The sequence below is a fragment of the Podarcis filfolensis genome, assembly GCF_964270895.1.
Source record: "Podarcis filfolensis genome assembly, chromosome: 7".
In the NCBI taxonomy this organism is placed as follows: Eukaryota; Metazoa; Chordata; class Lepidosauria; order Squamata; family Lacertidae; genus Podarcis; species Podarcis filfolensis.
Window position 1 is genome coordinate 4,487,504 of NC_139603.1, and position 25,631 is coordinate 4,513,134.

General features: G+C 44.2%; 2 protein-coding genes across 6 annotated transcripts in view; one reads left to right on the plus strand and one right to left on the minus strand.

The window, feature by feature from the left end:
* The window catches only part of HARS1 (histidyl-tRNA synthetase 1), a 33,704-nt gene extending 33,437 nt beyond the window's left edge, over positions 1–267 (minus strand). The window contains exon 1 of one of the 5 annotated variants that reach the window (XM_083624480.1): positions 145–267. The gene's annotated coding sequence lies outside the window, so the exon portion shown is untranslated. Of the gene's footprint in view, positions 1–3 lie in introns of all 5 variants that reach the window. The other 4 variants (XM_083624482.1, XM_083624485.1, XM_083624481.1 and 1 more) reach the window with 4 other exon arrangements.
* Positions 166–25,400, plus strand: ZMAT2 (zinc finger matrin-type 2; the record flags this gene model as incomplete). The annotated part of the gene is given in 8 exon segments (XM_083624500.1): positions 166–259; positions 262–329; positions 331–414; positions 16,096–16,189; positions 16,941–17,064; positions 18,062–18,135; positions 22,425–22,570; positions 24,764–25,400. Coding segments are annotated over 8 exon segments (828 nt in total). The 3' UTR covers positions 24,908–25,400.
* Between the last annotated feature and the right edge of the window lie 231 nt (positions 25,401–25,631).

Sequence of the window (25,631 nt, forward strand, 5' to 3'; positions counted from 1 at the left end):
GACCCTTTGAATCTACCAGTGCGCGACACAGTTAACCCTGAAAATACCAGCGAGAAGAAAGATGAACGGAAATTCACTCCCAGAAATTACTACAAAGCATCGCTAAAGTGTAACCGATAAAAACAACAATATCGGCCCGCTGACCGGCGTTCTGAACGGAGGGAAATGGAGGCCGCGGAGGACGAGATCTCGGCGAAGCCATCCAGGCTGCGTGTGTCACTCTGCAACATCTGCTGGCTCTATGTGCTCGCGGGCGGCCAGGGCAACCGGAAGCACTTGCTAAGGGCCGGCGCCGCTTCCTGTCGGTGCTTTACGATCGTGGCGGGAGAGGCGGGGGGGGGGGAAACGGCGACGCGCGCGACACTTTACGACTCACCGGGTCGCTTCCTGGGCAAGATGGCGTCGGGCAGCGGGGTAGGTAATGGGCTTACTTTGGAAAAGGAGGAGGAAGGAAGGGCTCTGTCTGTGCCTTGTTTTAACCTTTAAGCATTTCGGGGGGCAGGCGCGGAAAGCCCCCTCAGCTCCCGCCCCTGCCCCCCCACACCCTGCGCCCACCGGCCTCCCGTGGGGGGGGGACACCGGGGACCCCCCCTCAGGCCCCGTTCGGGCGGACGAGGGTCCCGCCTCCTTGGCCGCCCAGCGCCTGTCACGTGCTTGCCCGTGCTTACTCACAAGTAAGCGCCCCGCAAGCCGCGTCTTGGCGGGTGCCGGCAAGGAGAGCTAACGAAGAGCCCCGCGGAATGCGGACCCGAGTTTCGTCCTCTCCCGAGATCAGCCGGAGCTGCGGACGTAGCAGCAGCTGGTCTCTGTTTAACAGGCTGTGGTGAAAGTTCCGGACTGGCCAGGAGGCAAAACCATGCCTTTGCTCCGTCTTAGGTTGGTGCTGCCCCGAAGTCCTGAGGGGAAGAATTCCAAACATCATTCTGGGCGCGTGCGGAGAGTCACATCTTCATTTTACAGCTCTTGCTGCTTCTTGGCCACAGTCGCTTCTCGCTTTTCCGCATCCGCTCGCCTCCCTGCTCTCGCTCTGCTTTGCGCCTTCGGACTTCTGGGTGAAATCTGGGAGCTGCTGTGCCCGCGGAGGCGACTCTGTGCTCACCTGTGTCTTGTGGGATGCAGCGCCCTTAACTTCCACAGACCTCAGGGACTCGCAGCTTGGTCCTGTGGAAGTTAGCTGCGCTTAAGCCCCTTGAAGTAATCCAGTTTAGGTAGCTCGGCTCTGCGTGAGACTGAAATGCCAGCTGGGTATGAAAGGATATGTAGAAATGACATGGCTGGTGTCTTTTTGGAGCTGGTAATATTTTGGGCATGCACAAAGAGAAAGAGAGAGAGAAATGGTTTCTGCAAAATTCAGAGGTGCAACCTTCATTTGCGGTGTCACCCAAGACCCCAAAATAGCGCAAGAAATTTGTAGACCCAAAAGCTGTCTTTGGTTGCTTTCTTTCCAAAGAGGAACTTAAATATTTTAATTACTTATTTCCGCAGGAGAACTTGATTTTTACTGACTTAACGTTTTTATCGCATCCTTTTCCCCAGGAAGCTTAGAGCAGCATATATTCAAAACAAACCTATGAGATAGGATCATTCTAGAATGGCCAAAGTGTCAGCAAGTCAGTTTTATGGCTTTGAACACCCTAGCCACTACATCACTCACAGAACAATAAAATACTTTTATTACTCTGGGGCTTCAGGTACACAGCTGTTAGGCAGGTTGAACAACTGCGGTATCCATTGCATGTTTAATTTGGATGGACAGGAGAGGAACTTGCACAATCAGAAGATAAAAAAATGGTGTAAAAATATCAGATATGCACCAAGTGTCTCTTTGAAATTCCACCAGTTCTCACCAGTTTGGGACTGTGCCCATATTCCAGCGACGCACGGTAGGAGCCAATGAAGCTCACAGTGTTGGGGACACACTATGCCTCACCATACACACATCACTTAAGGCAACCCCATTCTCAGCCCCTGTGGCACAGCCAGCAGTGAACCTGATACTGCAAGTCTGCAGGCATTCCAACAGACAGGAGTTCAAATCCCCATATGCCACAAGCTGCTCACAAGTGCTGTTTTAAAGCACAACTCCCAGAAAGAAGGATGGAGAGGATACAAAACACAGTGTCTACATAGCTCCTCAGCAGGATACCTGCAGAGGACACACACAGGCCTCTTGGGAAAAGAGCCTACTCAGCTAGGGGGAAAACACTTGCTAAGAAACCATGGGAAGACGCAAACTGAAAGCAGCTGTTTTCAGTAACTCACTTCATAGGGCACAGGGTTGAGAAGTTGGAGAACCCTGTTCACCTTTTACATGCCTGCCGCTGCCCGCCACCCCCAAATACATGTCAGAACCAGAAGAGGTGAGGCTCTCAGAACTTGAACCCACACAGCAAGTTTCACAGAGCAGTTTTTTTAAGCAGCCACAGCAGTAGACAGGAACTGCATTTGTGGGGCATTTGGCTCCTGGTCCCTAAACCCAACACCCACTCATAACTGCCAGGAGTACAAAGCCTAGAGGAGGAGCCTTGGACTAGCAGGATAGCTTATTTTTCACGTTCTTGGGGTCCTGGTTCAGATCGGGTACACCCCCAAACTAGGAAAGGTGGGAAGTGATCCACACAATGTGGCACATCTGAACCTGTTAGGAGGAGCACTGTATAGACCCATAGTCCCTTTGGCCCACCAACTCCCTTGGCAACCCCCCCCAATCTATCTCCCACCTTTCTTCTGGTGGACCACCCTTGTTGGGTGACATCCCAGCTGGGCTTATTGCCTCTGCTCCTCATCTCTCTCTGCCCACTAGTGCACCCTGAGAGACCTGATCCCTCACAGTCCTGCAAAATTAAGTGATTAGAGAGAAGCAGGGCCACTGCCCATGAAGCTCCCTGCTCCTTCTCACAGTCCCATCTTGAGGCTGGGTGAAGCCAGATTTTTCTAGGTGGGAAAAGAATTCAGCATTCTCCAACAACAGAGAAACACCATTTGTCAATGTCAGAGCCTTTATTGAGCCGCTTCAGTGAAAGAAAGAGACGTGATGCTACAAATCAATTGCCTCAGCAGGGCCCCTGGTTGTACACCAGTTCCGTGCTAGGAACACTTGCACCTCTTGCCAGACTGTCTGTCATGGAGCTTGCAAGAGTACAGGAGCCTGCAAGGGACAAGTAGGCTAACAATCTCTTTTTATAAATTTATTTAAATGTTAAGATTAACAAACAATCATCAAGCAAAAAAATAAAACAATTTCCATAAGTTCCCTTGGACATCTCTCCTCCCCTTTTGTGGGTCCTTATGTTCACTTTTTCTGCTGCATCTTCTCTGTTAGTCCAATTCTATTAAATCTCCGATAAAACCATAGTCCAAATTTTAACTACAGGCGTCATTCCAATCCTGCTAATAATTTTAATTGTTTACAATGATTTTTTAGGCAACTTATATATTTTCCCCATTCCTTATTGAAATTGTGGTCTTCCTGATTTTTCCAGTCAGTTTTGCAATTTCTGCATAGTCCATCAGTTTAATCTGCAATTCTTCTCTGGTAAGGACTGTGCCTTCTTTCCATCTCTGGGCTAGTAGCGTCCAGGCAGCAGTAGTCACATACATGAAAAGTCTTTTCTGGTCACTAGGAATTTCGGCACCTACAATTCCTAAAAGAAAAGCTTCTGTTTTTTAAGAAAAGGTTATTTTAAACATTTTTTTTAATTCATTGTATATCACTTCCCAAAATTCTTTTACTACTTTACAAGGCCACCACATATGATAGAAGGTGCCCTCTTTTTCCTTACATTTCCAGCATGTGTTTGATCTTGCTTTATACATTTTAGCTAATTTGCTAGTAGTTAAATACCAACGACACACCATTTTCATATACTTTTCTTTCAAAGTATAGCACGCCGTAAATTTTAAGTCCTAATTCCATAACTTCTCCCATGCTGCTGATTGTATTATATCCAAAATCCCTCACCCAGTGTATCATTACTGATTTGACCTGTTCGTCTTCCGTATGCCATGCTAATAATAATTTATACATTTTTGAAAGTAATTTAGTCTTATTACATAACAGCTCCTTTTCAAATTTAGAGGTTTCATAAAAGAAATCTTTCTTTTTGTCCATCTTAAATATATAATTCAGTTGATTGTATTGTAACCAGTATGTTATGCAGACAACTTATAATCATTATTTAAGAAAGAGATCGGCCTATAATTTTTGACTAACAACATGTCCGTTTCCGGTTTTGGGATAAGTGTGATATAGGCATCTTTGCAGGAATCTGGCACCTTCCCTGTGATTAATATCTGATTTATTACGTCTTTTAATGGTTGTGCCAGATATTCTTTTAATTTCTTATAGTACTTTGCTGATAGTCCATCTGGCCCTGGCAAGTAGGCTAACAATCTTAGTCACTGGAGTAACTGCAAGGAACACCACTGCTGCTGGGTATGGTGTGGGCCACCCTCCTGTTCAAGATAGAACAGGTATGGGGTAGTTCTTGGGAGAGTGCAAGGGAGACACAGATAATGAACCATGACTTTTGTCAGCAGCTGGAGCACATAGTCCCTGGATGAATGTGTGTGAGGGAGAAGAGAAAGAAGAGCAAATGGTGCCGCCTCCACCACCTTCGGGGTTGCAGTGGGATTCTGTAAACTGAGAACCACTCTCAGTTGGATGGCCAGATCAAATAGTGGCCAATCTTCCAGAGGCCACACATGATATCTGGCTGTCCCGTCACCTGACATCCTATGAAGCCAGGCGAAATCGATCCAACCCAAAAAGCAATAGGGCTTGTGTTCAGCACCAAATTTAAACAGTGGTGAATGCAAGCTGGGACTGCAAAAGAACAATTGGGAGCCACTCCAAGGCACACACAAACTGGTTGCTCCTTTGCAACTACTTCTTTACCTTTTATTGCCTGACATAATATGATGTCAGGTGAGTGTGTCAGCCCAAAACAGCTTTGAGGGTCAAATTAGGAGACCTGTCAGGCTTAAGATTCTCCACTGCTACTGCTGGTGTGCTCCCCATGCATCTGGGCTGTGATCACACAAGGCAAATGTGTCCAGGAGTCACTTCCAGCAGTGGGAATGAGTGGAATGCCTGCTTTTTGTCAGCAGAGAGCTTTCTTGTGTGTGGGAGACAGTGCTCCCTTCTGTTGGGGGAAGAGTGTTAAAGCAATATACAGTATTTGTATATAGGAAGGAGGGTTGGGGGAGACATGAGAGACAGTTATGAAAGCTATGCAGTATTGTTTCTGTCCTTCGTTCCTTGTTCCGCCTGATGCTGTCCTGGCACCTGCAGTTGTTGGGTGTTTGTGTCTGGGGTCCTGAGGAGAGGCCTTCTTGGGAATTTAGGAACAGCAGTGTGCTCAAGTTTTCTATGTGTGTTCTGTGGGCGGGCTGTTTTGTGCAAAGTGCCCTGTCTCCATCATCTTCCACTGTGAGCTGTAAGTGTGCATGACATGAAACCAGGGAGATAAAGATCCATGTTTTCATTTGTGCATAGGTGATCTGGAATTAGGAGTGAGGTTGCTGATGGTACCAAATTGTACAGGGTGGTAAAACCCAAAAAGGGATTGTAAGGGGCTCCAAATTTATCTCTCCATGCTCAGTGAGTGAGCATCAAAATGGCAAATGTGATTAGATATAAGCAAGTGTAAAGTGATGCACATTGGGGCAAAAAATCAATCTCACATATATACTAATGATGTCTTATCTGGTAGTGGTTGATCAGGAAAGAGATATTGTGATCAAGGTGGGTAGTTCAATGAAAATATTGACACAGTGTGCTACAGTGCTGAAAAAGGTGAATTCCATATTAGGGATCAGTGGAAAAAGGATCAGTAAGCTGCCAGGATCATTGGAGATCATTCTTACCCTGTGCAACTTGGATGGGCTCAAGCTCTTCCAGGGAAACATAGAAGCGTTTAATATGTTGGGAACACAAAAATGCTGGCAGCAGCCAGCCTTTTCTGACAACTGGAAACCTTGCATTCTACATACAGTGGTTCCTCAGTTTACGAACAGCCCTGTTAATGAACTATTTGGTTTATGAACTCTGCAAAACCGGGAGTAGTGTTCCAGTTTGCAAACTTTACCTTGGTCTACAAACGGAAGCCGAAGGGTGGAAGGGCACCGGCGGCGGGAGGCCTCTTAGGGAAAGCGCACCTCGGTTTAGGAACGGACTTCAGCAACAGATTAAGTTTGTAAACTGAGGTACCACTGTACATGATTTTCAAATGGGTATTTAGAGGTGTTTGTGAGAAAACAATGGTGGAAACATTCCTCTAAATTTCCAGGTTTGGGATGTTAGCCCTGGGACTCATGCAGAGTTTAGAAATTAAGCCTTTGGTTGAGGGCTGCTATGAACATAGCTGACAACGTTTCCCTTTTTTAAAGGGAAATTCCCTTATTCCGAATAGGATTCCTCGCAAGAAAAGGGAAAAGTTGACAGCTATGGCTATGAAGATGTCTTTTTAAAGGAAGGGAAATTGAGGGAGAGAGAATTGACCTGGTAGCTTATAGTGTTGTGGAGGCAAGCATTAGGTTGGGAGCACAACATTCCTAGTCTGAGTCCTTTGACACCATTGAATGATTGCCTTTGTATCCCACCTTTCCTCCAAGGAATTCAAGTTGGCATTCATGGTTCTTCTGTTCGTCCCCATTTTATCCTCACAGCAACCCTGTGAGGTAGGTTAGGCTGAGACACAGTGTTAGAAATTGAGATATAAATGTGGTGAGATATAAATGTCACCACAACGGAATGCCTAGGTGCCCCACAGATCAGCTGATCTGCACAGCAGCGCAGCACCAAAAGAAACATTTCTTTTAGTGCCATGCTGCCCCACAAGCTAGCTGACTGGCATGGTATGGCAGCAGCAGCAGCCTGCCAGATGGAGGTGTTAGTCACCAAACTTGATGCCCAGACATCTCCACTTCCTCACAGAAGACTGGTTGCCTGTTGTGAAATGCAACTGGCACCCGGTTAGTTTCGAACACTGCTGAGACACTGGCCCAAGGTCACCCAGTGACTTTCGTAGCTGATCAGGGATTTGAACCCTGTTCTCTCAGGTTCTGGTCTAACACTCTAGCCGTTGCACCACACTAGCACAGTAGGAAAGAAAGAAGGGAATAGGCAGACAGGAGTTTGACCATTTGGGGATTGCAGGCCAGGAAGCCCAGGAAGCTAGGTCTGCCAGGTTTTTATACTAGGATGGCATCTGTACTTTTTAGGGTGGCATAGAAGAGAAAATCCCACTAGGGGCAGGGGAATTATATCTCTGGTACAATTTCCCCACAGGTCCAGGGGCTGGATCTGGAAGTGAGATCCAGTTGGAAAGAAGCAGAGAGTGTTTGCTTATAAATTTCACAAATTGACAGAGTTGACAAATTGACAAATCTGCCAATGCAAGGCAATGTAAACTGTGGTTTGACTTGCCCTCAGCAGTGTACCTGTGGGTACAGCTAAGAAACTTGTACCAGGAGCCAAGAACTTGGGTGATGTACATGTCCAGCTCAGACATCAGATTGATGAGCTCCGGCTGAAATTCTATCCTCAACTGTAGGTTTGAAAGAGATGCGCTGTACAGCGACCGCTGTGAGGACAGGAAGCTGGGCTAGATTGACCTTTGCTGTGATCCAGTAGGGTTATTCTTGTGTTTCCCTGCCACAGCAGACACAAACTATTTTCTTCTCTAGAGCTTCACCTTAACTACGCTCTTGTTTATCCAAACATTTTGCTACCCAAATGTGTTTTTTTGTTTGAAGAAATGCATTTGTACAATCGTTAAGAACAAAAGTATCACATTAGAGGTCCTTTTTCTGGTGGCAGCTTTGACTGAATCTTGTTTTATGCAGCTGAACATTTCCTGTGTTTTTGTGCCCTGTGATGAACGTTAGCCTGAGGTCCTTTTTTCTCCTTAGCTTATGTCTTCTCTTGGGGAGAGATTCACTGTAGCTGCTAAGCACTTGTTAAAAGATGTTGGGGCTTCCAGCAAACCCCTCGTTTGATCACACTGGAAAAGTTTCTTTGGAATCACAAGCCATGCCTTATTACAGCAAGATCTGAAGTTGAGTTTGATTCATTTCTCTCTGCCTGGCCTAGGGACATGGCTAAAAGATCTTCAAAAGGCTACAGCTTCTTTTTATTATCTAGGAGAAAAGTGAAGCAGCTAGTAAATTGCCTTCTCTCCAGGCACAGGCCAACTTTGATTTGTGATAGTGCTGCTTCAGTGAGGTTGAATCTGGAAAATACCCTCCCCCTCTAATGTTAATTTCTGCCTTGTAAATCTCCTTTCTTCTTTTTACCTGGAGAAGTGGCTAATGATCTTAGTCATGACATGTTTAAACCACTTAACAGGCTCTGGGAATAAATGAATCAAGATTTCAACCTCTCTCTGGGGCTCTCTTAATTCTTAGCTGTAGTTGTTTGCAGTGATTCCATTTTAAGAATTGCAAGGGGTAAGAGTGGCATGAAAATTTGATTCTAGTGCTGCACTTCTTTTAAATGAGGCTTCTGTTGCTTGTTTTCATTGTTGTAAGATCATTCATTTGACTAATAAGGGGGAATATGACTTGTTAGAGGGTCAAGGCTTTTCCTGTTTTCCCCAAAGTCATAATTAGAAAGAGAGAACTGTTTGCAGACCACTCCCCGCACCCCTTCTGCTTTATCAATACAGACTTTAAAATGCACATATTTGAAACCACCCAGTAGTGTATCCCACCTATGTCCATGCTCTAGTGTTACCCTCACTGTTAAACGACTCATGATTCCCAAGGGTCTGGCAGACCTTTCTGCAGTGGCAGAACATGCCCCGCTGGCACCCAGGGCATGTGCATGCTGCGCCATGGAGGTGGGGTGTGCTGCTGGAGCGACTGCATCCTTCTCGGATTCCCTCCAGCTGTGAGTGTAACTTAGTTGAGATCCTGTGCACCCCTCAGAAAAGCGGAACAGGGAGAAACCCAACTCACCCTAAAAGCCTATAGGGGCACCAGTCACTCTCTCAGTGTCCATGGTAACATCCCTGACTCCTACCATTTACAGAGCTCTGTGCTGTTAACTCCCCATCATAAGGAGCCAATCTGTGCAGTTACAAGGAAATGTCCCAATTATACCCTTCCCTCAGCACCAACCCATACAATCAGCAAAAAACAGACACATTACAGTGCCTGCATGAACCACTGCCTGCAGGAAAAATACAGCAACTATAAATCTCCAGGAATCCCTGCACATAGGGGTCCTTATCTCCTTATATCATCCACACAGATTAGTAGCCATCATGCTTTTAACTGCACAACACAAAGCGAAGAAAAGAGAGGCAGTGTTAGACAGGAAGGAGGTATGAACTAAGACAGGGGTCGGCAACCTAAGGCCCATGGGTTGGAGGAGCGCCAGAAATAGCGTACGCGTACGGGTGCTCCTCCGACCTGGAAGAGCATTCATGCGCACACACTCCGGCCCATCCTCAGACGGACCGAGAATTGACCGGCTCATCCTCTGGTTAAGGTTGCCGACCTCTGAACTAAGATAACCAACAATGAATGAAAAACTCCCTGGAGCTTGAGATAATGAGGCTGGAAAATGAGAGATGCAAGTTTGAGCCCTATCCTGAAGAGCGGTGGGAACAAGGCCCTACTCATCTTTTGCATGCTTGGTCAGCTGCAGTCACCTCAAGAAGCAAAAACAAGAGATCAGACAAAATTAGAACCATATGCATTCAGTGTCTTGATTCCCTATCCAAATATGCCTGGGTCCTGGGTCCTCTAGCATCTGTTTCCTGGTCTCAACTCCTCCCCTTCTTGCCTGTTGCAACCTGCCAATCCCAAGCTGGGATTGGGACTCGTGATATTCAACTACTTCAGGAGATAGGAGAAGGACACATAAAATCATGGAATTTGTAGAGTTGGAAATGACCCTGAGGATCACATAGTCCAGGCATCCCCAACCTTCGGCCCTCCAGATGTTTTGAACTACAATTCCCATAATCCCTGACCACTAGTCCTGTTAGCTAGGGATCATGGGAGTTGTAGGCCAAAACGTCTGGAAGGCCGCAGGTTGGGGATGCCTGACCCTTCAATGCAGGAGTACACAGCTGTCACATACAGGGATCAAACCTGCAACGCTGGCATCATCAGCACCACGCTTTAACCAACTGAGTTATCCAGGCCATGTGACAGGGCATTTGCTATCTCTCACCCACAAACACACATACATAATGGATGGCGACTAACAGTTTGAAGTTGAATCCTGACAAGACAGAAGTACTGTTTTGGGGGGACAGGAAGTGGGCAGGTGTGGAGGACTCCCTGGTCCTGAATGGGGTAACTGTGCCCCTGAAGGACCAGGAGCACAGCCTGGAAGTCATTTTGGACTCGCAGCTGTCCATGGAGGCACAGGTCAATTCTGTGTCCAGGGCAGCTGTTTACCAGCTCCACCTGGTATGCACCACTGAGGCTGAGACCCTATCTGCCCGCGGACTGTCTCACCAGAGTGGTGCATGCTCTGGTTATCTCTCACTTGGACTACTGCAATGTGTTCTATGTGGGGCTACCTTTGAAGGTGACCCGGAAACTACAACTAATCCAGAATGCGGCAGCTAGACTGGTGACTGGGAGCGGCCGTCGAGACCACATAACACCAGTCTTGAAAGACCTGTATTGGCTCGCAGTATGTTTCCGAGCTCAATTCAGAGTGTTGGTGGTGACCTTTAAACGGCCTCGGTCTAGTATACCTTGAAGGAGTGTCTCCACCCCCATCATTCTACCTGGAGACTGAGGTCCAGTGCCGAGGGCCTTCTGGCGGTTCCCTCACTGTGAGAAGCCAAGTTACAGGGAACCAGGCAGAGGGCCTTCTCGGTGGTGGCACCCGCCCTGTGGAACGCCCTCCCACCAGATGTCAAAGAGAACAACAACTACCAGGTTTTCAGAAGACATCTGAAGGCAGCCCCGTTTAGGGAAGCTTTTAATGTTTGATGGATTACTGTATTTTCATATTTTGTTTTGGAAGCCACCCAGAGTGGCTGGGGAAGTCCAGCCAGATGGCGGGGTATGTATGTATGAATAAATAAATAAATAAATAATTTCATTTGTACGCCACTTTTCCATAGTTGAAACCATGCTCAAGGCAGCTTACATAATTACAAACATCACAAAAGTAGTCATAAACAATAAATAAAACATCAAAAAGTACACTGCCAAACTGAACAATTTCTACATGAATAATAAGAAAATATAAAACTAAGATACAAAATATGAATATCAATAACAGCAACAACAGCCCTTCCCCCAACAGCGCTCTCTGAACAATATCCTAGCCCAAGAGTCTGTTCAGCAGTCTCAGCTTTGTAGCTGGAGTCAGTCAGGCCCCACCCTCCCAGGCCAGGTGGAAAAAGGCTTGCAAGGCAGGGAGCAGGTCTTTCAGAGCACTGGTCTGGTGTAAAGTAGGCCCAAGTTCAAGGGTTTTATTCAACTAACTTTTATTCAGAGTAGACCCAGTGGTCATGTCTAATTAGGTCAATTATTTTAAATGGGTCTATCTACTCTGAGTAATTTTAGTTGGATACAACCTAATGTCTTGATTGTGGCTGCTTAATAGGCAAGGTTGGGAGCACTCTAACTCTTGATGGACCAGCATCCACATATATAGCCTATTGCCTGCCTATCATCTTAATTGCTTGTCTGTCATGGGTTTCCTTTTATATTAGGGCTAGGGCCCCAGCTCCTGTGAAGTGTTAGAGGCATGCAGGTTATTTGAAGCACAACATAAACCCAAATGAAGCTGCCCAGACCCATACAATCCGCCATGGAAGCCATATGTGCAGGCCCACAACTAAGAAATATCAGGTTGGTGAATACCAGGAAGAAAGGCTCTTCAGTGGTTGCCCTAATTCTATGAAACCTTATTTGTGGTTAGTGATGTTAAATTTTCGAGAATAATCTTTCGGAGAATATTCTCGTTTAATGAGAATATTAGAGAATTTTCATTTAAAATAGGAGAATATTCATTTTAATGCATTGAAAATGACATAATTAGTTAATATACATGTTTATTCATGGGTAAGCTTGTTCAGATGGCAACCAAAAACTGTAAAGATACTTTTATTAAATGGGGCAATGCAGTGAATTCACATTCTTTGATTTTTTGCACCAAACTTGAAATTGAAAATTCAGCGTGAATGACTCACGTTAATCACTAAGCCTGCCACTAACCGTATATTTATCATCAACTTTGAATTCTAATTATGTTGTGTATGAATGAGATGTAGCTTTTAAAGTAAAAGGAATATAAAAAAACTCAGGTCCACTATATGAGTACATATTCAAATGTTCATCACATTAAATGAATAGCATTTTAAAAACTTTTTTAAAAAAAGTTTTCTGTAGCTCACATTTCAGAACTGCCAATGGTGAATGACACAATGCCCAGTAATTGTAACTGGATCAAAAAACTAATTATTCATTATTCATTACTTACATTGGCAGTATCACAGCTTGACTTATTATTTACTAGATTTTTTTAATGTGGGTTGTAAAATTAGAATTTACAGTTTGTGGAGAATATTCTCCAGAGAATTTTCTAGCAGAGAATATTTACACCTCACCTCACTATTTGTGGTGGCCCTAATTCTTGGAAACTTTATTTGTGGACCCTAAAATGCTTTCTATTCTATTCCAACAAGCTCTTTCTTTTAATTGCCAGTTTTCTGTTTTTAAATGGCTGTTGCTTTATGGAATGTTTTTACTATGATGTTCTTAATGTAATTTCTTACTTGTTGAGCTGCCTTGTGAAGGCTTGGTTTGAAAAGGCAAGATAAAGATAACACACACACACACACACACACACACACACACACACACACACACGTGGTGTCCATTCAGATGTTTATTCTAAATTGATTATGTGTGTTTCAGTGTAGAAATTCTTTCTTGAGTCAAATGAAATAAATTAGAGATATGCCTACTGTGTGTAAAATAATGCTGGGGTGCTTTTGGGGGGAGGAATTACGGAATGGTGCTTGGTATCATAGGCTATTTCATGTACAGTGGTACCTCGGGTTACATACGCTTCAGGTTACAGACTCCGCTAACCCAGAAATAGTACCTCGGGTTAAGAACTTTGCTTCAGGATGAGAACAGAAATTGTGCTCCGGCGGCGCGGCAGCAGCAGAAGGCCCCATTAGCTAAAGTGGTGCTTCAGGTTAAGAACAGTTTCAGGTTAAGAACGGACCTCCGGAACGAATTAAGTACTTAACCCGAGGTACCACTGTACATTTGCTTTATTCTTAGGAATGAAGTTATGTGGATTTTGTCACTTATTAATGCAACCCCCTCAACCCAGAGGTTGTAGCATACAGGTGACGTACGCAGAGGGGTGCTGTGCAATCTGAGCTCCTTCTCTCTTAACTTTGTTTGATGGTCTCCCCCATAGGTTTATTCATGAACAGGGAGAAACTCAGAATGAAAAACCATACAGGGGAACCTGTTTTTGTGCTTATTTAGTTGTTGCAGGGTCGGGATGCAATGTTAGAGCAAGGAGAGAAGATGCTGTCTTGCTGGGCTAAATGAGAAAGCATCTGTCAGTAGAACTACCACCCCGAAGAGGAAAAGGAAAAACAGCTAAAGAGAGAGGTCTCACGGCTCTTACGCTGAAATTCAAATCTTGTAATCCTGCAAAGGGTGAAAGAAATAACAAGAAAAAAGCACCAAAATTAAAATGCTTGTGTAGAAATGCTTGACTAATTTTATTTTAGATTTTTCATTCTAAGTATCCCTTAGGCTCAGGCTTAGTAACAATTTAAAAATGTAAAACTTAACATAATTTAAATTTGAAGCTCTCCTCTCCTGAATGCTTTGGGCAGGCAACATTAATTTAAAACAGTCATAGTATTTTTGAAGGCAGATTAAAAAACTTGAAAAATGCCAAGACTCTTCTCTTTCCCCCTCTCCTTTTCTTTTAAAAGTTGAAAGCTGCAACTCAGCTACCCATATTACATCTGGCTACGAAATGGTAGTTTAAGCAGAGGTCCAGGTTTGGAACATCCAGAAAAAAATGGGTTTCCAGAATTAAGGAACTGCTGCTTGAGAACACCTTGCTTTTTGCGGTTTGGTGCAGGAATGGCAGAATTAAGAGCCTGACTCAACCAGATGGAGGGCTGGCCCATGGAGGCATTCCCCCTATATATTAGGCCACATGTGGTTATGCTTGAAGAGCACATCTGTCTGGCCAAGCAAGTGGTTCTATGTCCTGTGCTGCTAATTGTCACAAGATTTAAAAAGATGGGAAGCAAGTATAACCCACATTCCTGAAATAAATTGCCTTTTTAACCTTTAAGCTTAAATGGGTCTAAGAGTCGATCTTTGGATGTTGCCGAGTTTTGCACCCCATCTGTGAAATAGTTCCCCTGCTCTCTTGTACTATGTATCTGTGTTTCTTTATCAGGAGGAGAATTTGCCCTAGAATTTCCTAACATGGCATCTGGGTGGCTAGGTGTCACTGTGCCAAATGCTTGCCCCATTCTATTGGGAAGCCTCTTTATTTTTTAAAGATATGATGCTTGTTTCCTTGGGAAACACAGGCACACTCTGCCTCTTCCTGTTTTACAAATCTGCCCTGTCCTGCTTCATAGGAGTCCTATTGGGTCAGATCAAAGGCTCATCTGGTTCCACAACCTGTTTCCAACAGTGGTTAAGCAGATGCTTTGGAGAAGCCCTGAAGGTGGACATCCAGGCAACAACTTTTCTCAATTTTATGTTCCCCAGCAACTGATAGGTATTTCCTCAGAAACTAGTGATTCCATTTAGCTATCCTGGCTAATAACCATTGATAAATTTAGCCTCCATAAATTTATCTAATGTCTTTTTAAAACCAGCCAAGCTAATGGCCATCACCGTACAGTAAATTCCATAAGTTAGCTGTATATTGGGTGAAGAACTACTTCTTTTGCCTGTTCTGAATATACTGGTCATCCATTCCATTGAGAGTGTTTCACTTGGTGCTCACTTTCATTTCATGGATTTATATCCTTGAGTGTCAGCCTGCTTCCTGGACACACTCAGATTCCTGTGTGCTTTTCAGAAGCTCAATGTACTTTTTTTTGGCTGAAGTTAGCATTGTATAAGAAAGAGTTCTGTCATGGGGGGGGCGTTTGCACCCTTTGCATATTTTTTTAAAAAGTCATTTCATTCTTTATTTACAGATGCAAAATATTTTTAATCAGGCACACACAGTCAGTAAAACAATCTTATAAATGATATCTCATTTCTGTATCCGAACAAATTATACCATGTTTAATTTTATAAATCCCTATCATGACCCACTCTTATTTACATTTCCCCCTTGTACTAAAAAGCTCGTGGAAGTCAAGTAGTATCATTTAAAGCTTTCTAGGTATAACTCTGTTTTTCTAATGACTTGGTGATACCACCCTCATTTCACAAATGTATATCATGGTTGTGCCAGCCTCCCATATCTACTACTCAAGTTCCTGCATGCTTGTTGGAAATCTTCTGCCTTTATTTTGCTATAGTTAGCAGAGAATAAGCAACAACACAGTGCCAGCTTCTTGGTCTTGTAGCTGTCTCCATCTGCTGTAAAGCATATTTCAGTCAGTGGAGGAGTAAAGTCATGCCCTGCATCTGCAAAGCAGCTATTTAAAGATAATTTTTATAATTAATCTGTTCTTGGGACTCACTGTGCAGTCCCTTATATGCCCCAGGTGTGAGGTATGTGATGCAGCTACCTTGCCGAAGCTAAGCAAGTCTGAGTGTGGTCAGTAGGGGGACCCTGTGCCTGCCACCTTTAGCTCTATGAAGGAAGAGGGGATATAGAGCAAACAAACAAACAAACAAAGGTTTACTCAGAAGCAATTCCCACTTTATTCAATAGAAGAGTGCTTTGGATTGCACTTTCAGTTGGTTGGATTGCTGTAATGCTCTCTATGTGGGGCTGCCTTTGAAAAGTGCTTAGAAACTTTAACTGGCTCAAAGAGCAGCAGCCAGATTGCTTGGGCTACTGGTTTGTAGTCACCCTTGGTGGTTTGCAGGACTAAGACTTCCTTGCTTTGCTGAATTGAATGTTGAATTTCTGCATTTTCCTTTGGTTTGTAGGCTAAAAACCTGGACTTCCGCCGGAAGTGGGACAAAGATGAATATGAGAAGCTTGCAGAGAAACGACTCACGGAAGAGAGAGAAAAGAAAGATGGTTTGTAACATACTGACTTCTTCTGTTAAGAGCCACTGACTTAGTTTGTAGAACATAATGCAGGGGGCAAAATTGCAGAGGAAAAATAGGTAAAGGTAAAGGTACCCCTGCCCGTACGGGCCAGTCGTGACCGACTCTGGGGTTGCGTGCTCATCTCGCTTAAGAGGCCGGGAGCCAGCGCTGTCTGAAGACACTTCCGGGTCACGTGGCCAGCGTGACGAAGCTGCTCTGGCCAGCCAGCACCAGAGCAGCGCATGGAAATGCCATTTACCTTCCTGCTATAAAGCGGTACCTATTTATCTACTTGCACTTAGGGGTGCTTTCGAACTGCTAGGTGGGCAGGAGCTGGGACCGAAAGACGGGAGCTCACCCCGCCACGGGGATTCGAACCGCCAACCATACGATCGGCAAGTCCTAGGCACTGAGGTTTTACCCACAGCGCCACCCGTGTCCAGAAAATACGGACCACTTAATTCTGTGTTCTGCTTCCATCCAAAACAAATTGTAATAACCCGTTCCTTTTCCTGAACTGCTCTTGGTGCAGTTCATGAAACAAAGAAAGATTAAGAGCAGGTTCATCTGATTTTAGAAGCAGGGAATTAAAAGTAAGCGAGAAGGCTAAGTTGAAGTTCTTGAGGAGCATATTTTGTCCAGTGTATAAACAAAGTATTGTTTTGCATTTTGAAATACAGTTGTGAATTCCCGGTTTAAACTGAAGCAGTTTAAGAAAACCTTATTGATTATGTTTTAGGCAAACCAGTGCAACCTGTCAAGCGTGAGCTTCTTCGGCACCGAGACTACAAGGTGGACCTGGAATCCAAACTGGGCAAAACCATCGTTATTACCAAAACAACGCCGCAGTCTGAGATGGGAGGGTGAGTCATCCTGAGCCTTGGCAATGCTTGTTCAAAGAGCACACAGCATCTAAACATCCAGATGCCTCTATCTCTGTTCTAAATCTGTGCCTGGGAGCTATGGTCAGGTGGATGAGGGCCAACAGATTGAAACTGAATCCAGACATGGTCATGGAGGGCACAGATTTTGCTGTGGCTAAGGAGGTTGGAATTTCCTCTGGATTTTTTGAATTGCACACTTCAGATAAGTAGACCTATTTTGTACTGGGCTCCACCCCTTAGGCATGATCTGATTACCAGAATTTTAGTTTCAAGTACTAGTGACCCTCAGGGGAACATGCCTGGTCCTTAACCTCTGTCGAGATTTTACACTGGTGAACAAGTCTGTAAAGCAAGAGGTTAAAAAGGCACACCCACCCATCCAAACTTCATGTGGGGGGAAATGAAACTTCAAAAGTGATATGCATTGGGAATTTGTGCTGCCCTCTGCTGTTTGGAGTGAGCTTTTTAGCAGAGCTGATAGGTGATAGCTGCTGCTAAGGATGAATGGCCTCAGAATACCACTCCATACCACCATGTCTGCCTATCTACCTTAATATCATGGAGAAAATGTGCAGTGGGACAAGAGCTCTGACTTGCTGTGCAAATTCTCATGCGCTGCTCTTGCTTTGTGAGATAGCCCATGAGCCCCTGAAGTCTTGGGTACATGGCAAGTAGCAAAGTTCAGTCTCTTAGGCTCAGCAATTTTTTTTTTTATATTTTCTTGCACATGCAAGTTCCAGACTGCAGGACAAGGGGCTTTGTGTGGGATTATTGCCATAGATGGCAAGACAGAGCACTTAATGAAGAGAAATTGTGCCTGTATTCAACCTATTTCTGAAAGTTCAGTAACATTGACTAGATAGCCCTTGTGTAGTACTCACCTTAATTTGATACGAAATAGAAACTGAGAAGCCTTACGTAAAATAAATCTCCTGTTAGATATGAGAACTGATGTCCTTTCCCCCTTTCTTTGCAGGTATTACTGTAATGTCTGTGACTGTGTAGTTAAAGATTCCATCAACTTCTTGGACCATATCAATGGCAAAAAACGTAAGGATAAAGCACCTTTTTTTTTTTTTCATTTGCCAAGAAATACAATATTACCTGTCTTGGAAAACAGAGGAAGCTATCCTGATTGTCCTTCAGCAGCTTTTGGTCCTGTGGGACCTGCCAAGTGTTAATTCACAGATCTAGTTCCCTTTGATTCTGCTCATTCCTTTATTGGGAGATCCCAGAGGGAGAGCAGATGCTTGTTACTCCTTTGAAACTTGTCTTCAGGGTTCCATCCTCTTGTCCAACGTGGACATGTAGCTCCAAGAGAGGTGATGTGAAGATATGATGTATTAGTGCTCCTCTTAGTACTGCATGTACAGGTCTCCTTGGCCCTATGATCTCAAGTTTTTCTCAGTTCTGATTGAAACTAGATGCAGACAAACTAATTGCAGTTTAATAATAATAATATTAATAAGAATGAGGCTTGAGATAATGGTGGCTTACAAGGCCATGTGGGGGAACAGGCTCACTTCTCACTGATGTGGTTCAGTTTTCCTTCACCACTGAGGCCTTTGGGTGCTTTTGTATCCTATTCATCTTCATGGGTAAGTGAAAACACCTAGGAGCAGTCTTCACAATGTTTATTTGAAGGAAAGGCTGCAGTCTCTCCTTTCAGACTAGAACTGAGCAACTTTCATTCATGTCTTCATGGTCTCAGGATCTGAGCACTGCAGGGCATAGTTGATTGGACTGTGTTGGCAGGGTTTCTATGAGATGAGTCACTGGGATGAATCTTACATTTTATAGTGAGTCAGATCATTCACTCAAGACCCCACAGAGCGTTCCCCTTGCTCTGCTGCCTGAGGGACATTCAACATGCAAAATCATAGGCTCTGCCCTTGAACTGTGGTCCTTCTTCAATAGCTTCCTCTAGTTTTTCAAGCACAATTTATGGTTCATGTTTTATTGGATAAATCAGCCTTGCAACTCTTTATTCAACGAGTGGTTGCATACTCCTCTTTCCCCTCCCACTCTGCTGCCATACTAACTTCCTCTGGGCTTAGGGAGACACATCCCCCATCATCAAAATGGGAAGCCAAACTTAAGAACCTTTCTCCCTTGGCTGCCCCCCTTGATATTTGGTGGTCGAAGGAAAGAAGCAGCATAGTTGAAATGTTTTTTTTGTGTAATTTGATCTGCCTCTGTGGTTGGAAGCTGTATGTTGAATACTAGTTGCTGCAAACCACAGGAGGGGAGGGTGCTGTTGTGCTCAGGTCCTCCTTGTGGGCTTCCCGTAGGCATCTGGTTGGCCCCTGTGAGAGCTGGATGCTGTGCTAGGTGGGCCATTGGCCTGATCCAGTAGGCTCTTCTTTTGTTCTTGTAAGCATTTGTTTAATAAGAAGAGGGAATCTCTGACTTTTCTAGACATAAAACTTAAAAGCTGTTCCCTTGGAGATTAGAGAACACCTTGGAGGTGTGGAAGCCATCACTCAGAAGGCTAGAGGGTTGGGCGTTGATGATTTTTTATGTCATTTTATGACTTCCTTGATCTTAGAGGAAGTCACATGAACACCCATCAGAAGGTGGCTTCTTTGGTGTGGCATTCTTTATTTGGAGCAAACTAGAATCTCTAGGTAAAGGTAAAGGGACCCCTGACCATTAGATCCAGTCATGGCCGACTCTGGGGTTGCAGCGCTCATCTTGTTTTATTGGCCGAGGGAGCCGGCGTACAGCTTCCGGGTCATGTGGCCAGCATGACTAAGCCGCTTCTGGCGAACCAGAGCAGCGCACGGAAACACCGTTTACCTTCCCGCCGGAGCGGTACCTATTTATCTACTTGCACTTTGACAGGGACCGAGCAATGGGAGCGCACCCCGTCGCGGGGATTTGAACCATCAACCTTCTGATCGGCAGGTCCTAGGCTCTGTGGTTTAACCCACAGCGCCACCTGCGAATCCCCCTAATAATGGTGTTGTGGAGAGTGTAGGGTTCTTGATGTGTGGGGCCATTCTGCAACAATGGCTATGCATATGGAGGCAGACTCCATGTGGTGCTTTGATAGCAGACCCTACATGGTGGAGGTTAACTGGATCTCTCCACAGGGACCTATTTGTTTTTGCATCCCAGCAGCAGAATTCTTACAGAGATGCAATATTTGTTTGTATTAATATATACAAAAGCTTATGCTGTATTTGCCAAGACGCTTGGATGCAAGCATGAATCAAGGTTCAGACATTGGGAATGCACTGTGGAGGTGGTCGAAGATGCAGAAACAACTGCTGTCTTATCAGGTCTTTTTTTATTTGGTTTTGTTAACCAAACAAAAAACCTCGGTACTTGCTCCAGCTAGACTGTCCCTTCCTGTCCCTTTACTGTATTTTTGGTTTTTATGGAAGCCGCCCAGAGTGGCTGGGGAGGACCATCTCCCATCAACTGGCCTGTGGGAAGGAACAGGAGAGTAAAGGAGGCAGGCAAAGAGGATTTCAGGGCATGCTCCAGCTGGTCTGTTTCCTCCCCATTACATGGCCAACTGATACCAGTTGTGCAGTGGCAGGAATCTTGATGACATTTATATTTTTTTTTATTGTTTTATTGTAGTTTTGAAACTAATGTGTTTTGATTTTGCTTGTAAATCCATCTTTGATGTCCTTAAATTAAGATATAAATAATAATTGACATTCCCTGATACAGGTACAGATTTCCATACCTTCCTGAATTTTATCTATAAATAGCTATTGTTCAAATTTCAAACTACCTTCTAGTGTTTCTAAACAGACATCTTTACACAATGAGCATGAGAGAACCTCCTCACCCCAAATTGTCCTTAAGTATACCTCCTGGGTATAAATATATTCCAGGTGGCTAAATGAATTCAGTTGGAGGAAAGTAAAAGTTTGGTTTGCTTTTGAATGCCATATATCTTGCAAGCTCTCAAGTATTTGGGTCCCAACTATTAGTCTTTTCCCATGTATTCATTTATATTACTGCATTTTTCTATTTCTGTTTTCTTACATGCCTAATTTTATGTTCTATTTTTTTCTAAATAAATTTGAGGTTATTCAAGGTTCTGCCACTTGCCCTAGGTTATTAAGGTTATGCTTAACAGCCCTAGGTTACTTGATCATTGTCATATTTGGCCAGTTCACTGTCTTACAGTTCAGCTATGATCCTGCTGTCTTACATGACAGATTTATTGTATTTGATTATACTTTTATAGTATTAAAACTGTGTCCACTGCTTTAACGGACTCTGGGCCAAAAAGCAGTACAGAAAAAAATGTAACATAACACTTATTCTTTGATTACTTCCAATAAATGCAGGGGAGTGATGAATGATAAAGTTGGAAAGCCCCAGTTTTTTAGTATCCTTAGTTCTTGTTTGTTATAACCAGATATCTCTACAGTTACAGACTAAAGGATAATCTTTTTAATAGAAATGTTGATCTGTTCCCTTCAATATGTAAACCAAGGCAGTTAATAAAAGATAGATAACCAAAAAGGTTCTGCTCCTGGCCCACACCGATTGCACCTCATGTCTAGATGATATATGCAGTGCATTCTAGCTTAATTAAACTCTGACAGATATAGATGCAAGAAGCAAGCAGAGTATGACTCATTAGCTACCCGTTTGTAGGAGATACAAGTCCAGCAGGCAAATTTGGTCTCATCCCACTTCAGACTTGCAGTTTATGGAATTTGTCAACATGATCACTCAGGTGCACTCCCCCCCCCCCCATGGAATTGCTTCCTGTAGGGAAAAAAGAGTATTTGCAAGCTCAGTTGGCTTAGAGGCAATCCTGCAATGTTACAGAAGGCACCAGTCACTTGCAGCACAAGTCTAATTTGCTATGCATAGTTGGATATTAGCTGGGGTGGGGATGGAGGTAATCAGAAAGTGGGAGAGAGCACAGAAGATAGTTATTCCACTTCTTCCCTGCTGGGTCAATCAAGACCTTCAACTCTGATGCACTATTAATTAAGAGCTTGGTGAGCATGATTGCCTATATCTCAAATTAACCTTCGGAGTTAGCATAGCCTGCCCATATAAAAACAGGGCTGTACTGTGCAAAGCAGCCCGTTTCAAAGACAGCATTTTCACAGTTCTTTGCTACAGAAATGTAAGGATGAAAATGATTTTCAAGATGCAGCTTGGCTCTTAATCTTTTTCTCTATTGCCTAAGAGAGTCTGAAGTTTGGTCGGCTGTGAAGAGAGATGCTGGGGTGAGATGAAGCTAGGTATCCAGAAAAGTGTAATATTTTGCTCCCAAACGGGACAAAGGTTTTTGCTTGGCTGCTGAATATTGGCAGGATTTCTGAGACAGTGTTGTTGGTTCCCTCCTTTTCTAGATCAGAGGAATCTGGGCATGTCTATGAGAGTGGAGCGCTCCACACTGGATCAAGTGAAAAAACGCTTTGAGGTGAACAAGAAAAAAATGGAGGAGAAGCAGAAGGATTATGACTTTGAGGAGAGGATGAAGGAGCTGAGAGAAGAGGTGAACTGTTGCCCAGAATTGAAACAATTAGCATACCTGGAGAGGAATAACACCTAACTAAGGGGCTTTCTGTCACAATTGGATGGCTAAAAAGAGCCATTTAACATGCTAAAAAATGTGTGTGGCAATACATTTTCTTAATTTTCCAATATTTCTGAAATAGTGGTTGCTTTTGATCCCATCATAGTGCTGATACCAGTTTATTCTCCCTCCAAAAATTGCTCTGGTCCTGTTGCTTAGGCAGGGAGCTAAGCTGCCAGGGAAATATTTCTCTGTGTTTGGTCTCCTCAGTGCAACACTGACCTGCAGGTGGCAGCCAAGATTTTTCCTGTTGTCGTTCATTCTGTCTGCAGCAACCTCAGGAGGGCTTGCATTATTTCCAGTGTGTCTTGCTCTGTTTATAGGGAAGCTGTGCAGTTCCAGCACTTTTCCTTTTAGAAACCAAAGTGTGCCAAAGATTAGAATGATTTCTCTCACACGATAGGTGGACAGACTGGGGGAGATAGTCTGTCTCCCCCCTGCCCTTTCTGATACAGGCAGAACCTTTTTCTTTAACACGTTTTTGTCTGTGGGGGATTTTTACTTGTCGTGGGAGAGACTTCAGTGCCATCCATTGCAGGTTCTCCTTCCAAAAACAAAAGAAACCATTTCTTCACTTAACTCCTCAGGGCCTATGTGCATATTTTATGCAGGTTGTGGAACTCAGCTTTCTTTTGCATAGAAAGTTGATATTTAACACAGAATTCACAGACCCCTTTATAGATCCCAGCAAAGAACAGAGGCTGATCCTTCCCTGGATGTGTGATTTGTAGACCTTCTTTCATAGGCAAGTCAGTCTTTCGTAGGCACAGTCACCTTTTCTCCCTGGGGAATCACAGAAGAATTACAGGTAACTCACAACTTATGTGTGTTTAACATATGTGATTTCAGCTTTACATGGTTGAAGGCTGGCTGGTTGAAATCACACAAATTAAATGCACAGAAGGTGGAGAGCTGAAAAGGTCTTTTTGCGCAGGGTTTTCTTGGCATGGAAAGAGCATTTAAGCTCCCAGGTGTCCTTACTGGGCTCTGGAAGGCTCTCGCGAGATCTCATGGGAACTTGGATGACCATGTGAGATCACACAAGAACCTCCCAGAACTTAGGGCAGGGTGCCCTTAAGACTCGTTGGGTGCACTGACTCTAGAAAGTAAGATTGCGTGTACACGCTATCCCCAAAATGTAACCCCTGCATAAGATATGTGACTTAACTGTACAGGATTTCATAGCAGTTTTGGTGAAACCTTCAGATAAGCCACACCAGCGCTCGCTCGCTCTCTCCCGCCCCCTCTCCCTTTTACTGACTGTTTGGCTGTGGGTGAGGAAAACCAATTGCTCACCAGTTTGGGGAAATGAAATTACCATGTCATATGGGAAATGCAGAAGTAGCTTCCTTTACAATTCCAACGGCATTTTTTTTAATTTTACAAATCAAGCCAATGGGTTTGATCTCTCTGTGTTTGCCAATGGCTGCTCTGAAAGAGCCCCACGGTGCCCCTGCATGTTTGAGAGAGTTGTGCAAACAGGAGAGTCCTTTGAGCTTCAACAGCCTCAGTAGCTGCCAAGGAGTCAGTCGCTGAAGTCACACTTCTGCATCCCCCAACACGTCTGGCCCCGTTCCAGGCCTTGTGATCTCACAGAACGAAACATTTTGATTAGAGCTGTGGAAACCCTTTGATGCCAAAACCCCCCAAAGCCACTCAGAGCACAGCTTATGTTCCACTGAGCAGCTGTCACTCGGCTGTTCCAACAGCCATCAGATACTGACATTGTCTGTCGCCATCGTTCAGCACCACAGTTGTTGGAATGGGGCATCAGTACAGAATCCATGTCCATTGCTTTTAAAGCAAAGCTGCATTTTCATTACTGTTAATTTCTGATGAAGCCTTTGGCATTTGTTTAATAGCAGTTGCTGACAGTTGCTGGACACACTGTATTCTTCACATGTCACTTCTGTGTGAGTGTCTTTGGGCTGCTGTCTTTCCACTGCTCCTCTGGGACCAACCAGAGGAGCCAACATTTCTCTTCCATCCATTGTTTGCTGTGCAGACAGGGAAGAAAATGTTGCCTCTGTGGTCTGATTCCCTAAGTTGTGTCTTTAAGATTTTGGTTGCGCAAGCGAGCTTGACTCATTTGGCAGCTTCCCTTTGTTGCAGGAGGAAAAGGCCAAAGCCTACAAAAAGGAAAAACAGAGGGAGAAGAAGAGGAGAGCTGAGGAAGACTTGACGTTTGAGGAAGACGATGAGATGGCGGCTGTGATGGGTTTCTCTGGTTTTGGCTCTACCAAGAAGAGCCACTGATCAGCCATGAACTTCCACCTGGATGGATATTGTTTCTGCCCTCATGATGCTTGAAAACCCTTGGAAGACTTTATTAGAGAATTTGTATCAAAATGTCCTGGTAGAAGCTGGCTGTAGGAGTTGGGAAGGAAACACACTCTTCCTGTGTGGGGCTGGCTACCCCCTGCTGCTGCTAGTATCCTGCCTGCCTGCAAAGATAACATCACAATTGCCTGTGAGGTGGTAAACCTAAATATCTGATAAAGAACTTTAGCATCCCCCATCCCCTAAGCTCCTTGGGGGATAAACCCATTTTCAAGATTTTTTTAACTCTTCATTTCCTGTGATGAGCCTGCAGTTGGAGGTTTCTTTTGGAGCCCCGAATTCTTGCCCCTGCCTTCAGCTGCCCCTTTCCCTATATGAGTTCTGCTTGCTTCATGTTGTATGGCCTTCTGTGCACGAGAGACATTCTGCTGAGTACACTTTTCCTGTTAATAAAGTGTTAAAAATCTTATACGTGGCTTTCTTTCAAAACTGTACTTCCCTCTATAAACGGTCATCCTTGTAGGTTGCGCTAGTGTGTGTTATCTTTAAGGAACCTTGGGCGTCTATTATAGCTTGTATGGCTGAGCATGGAGCTGAAACGTCCCCCTTATTTTTTATATCTCCAATAGATTGCTAAAAAGAGGAGGGTTTTGGTGTGATCTCCCCCTCACAGTAAAATACACACGAGATAAATGAATTT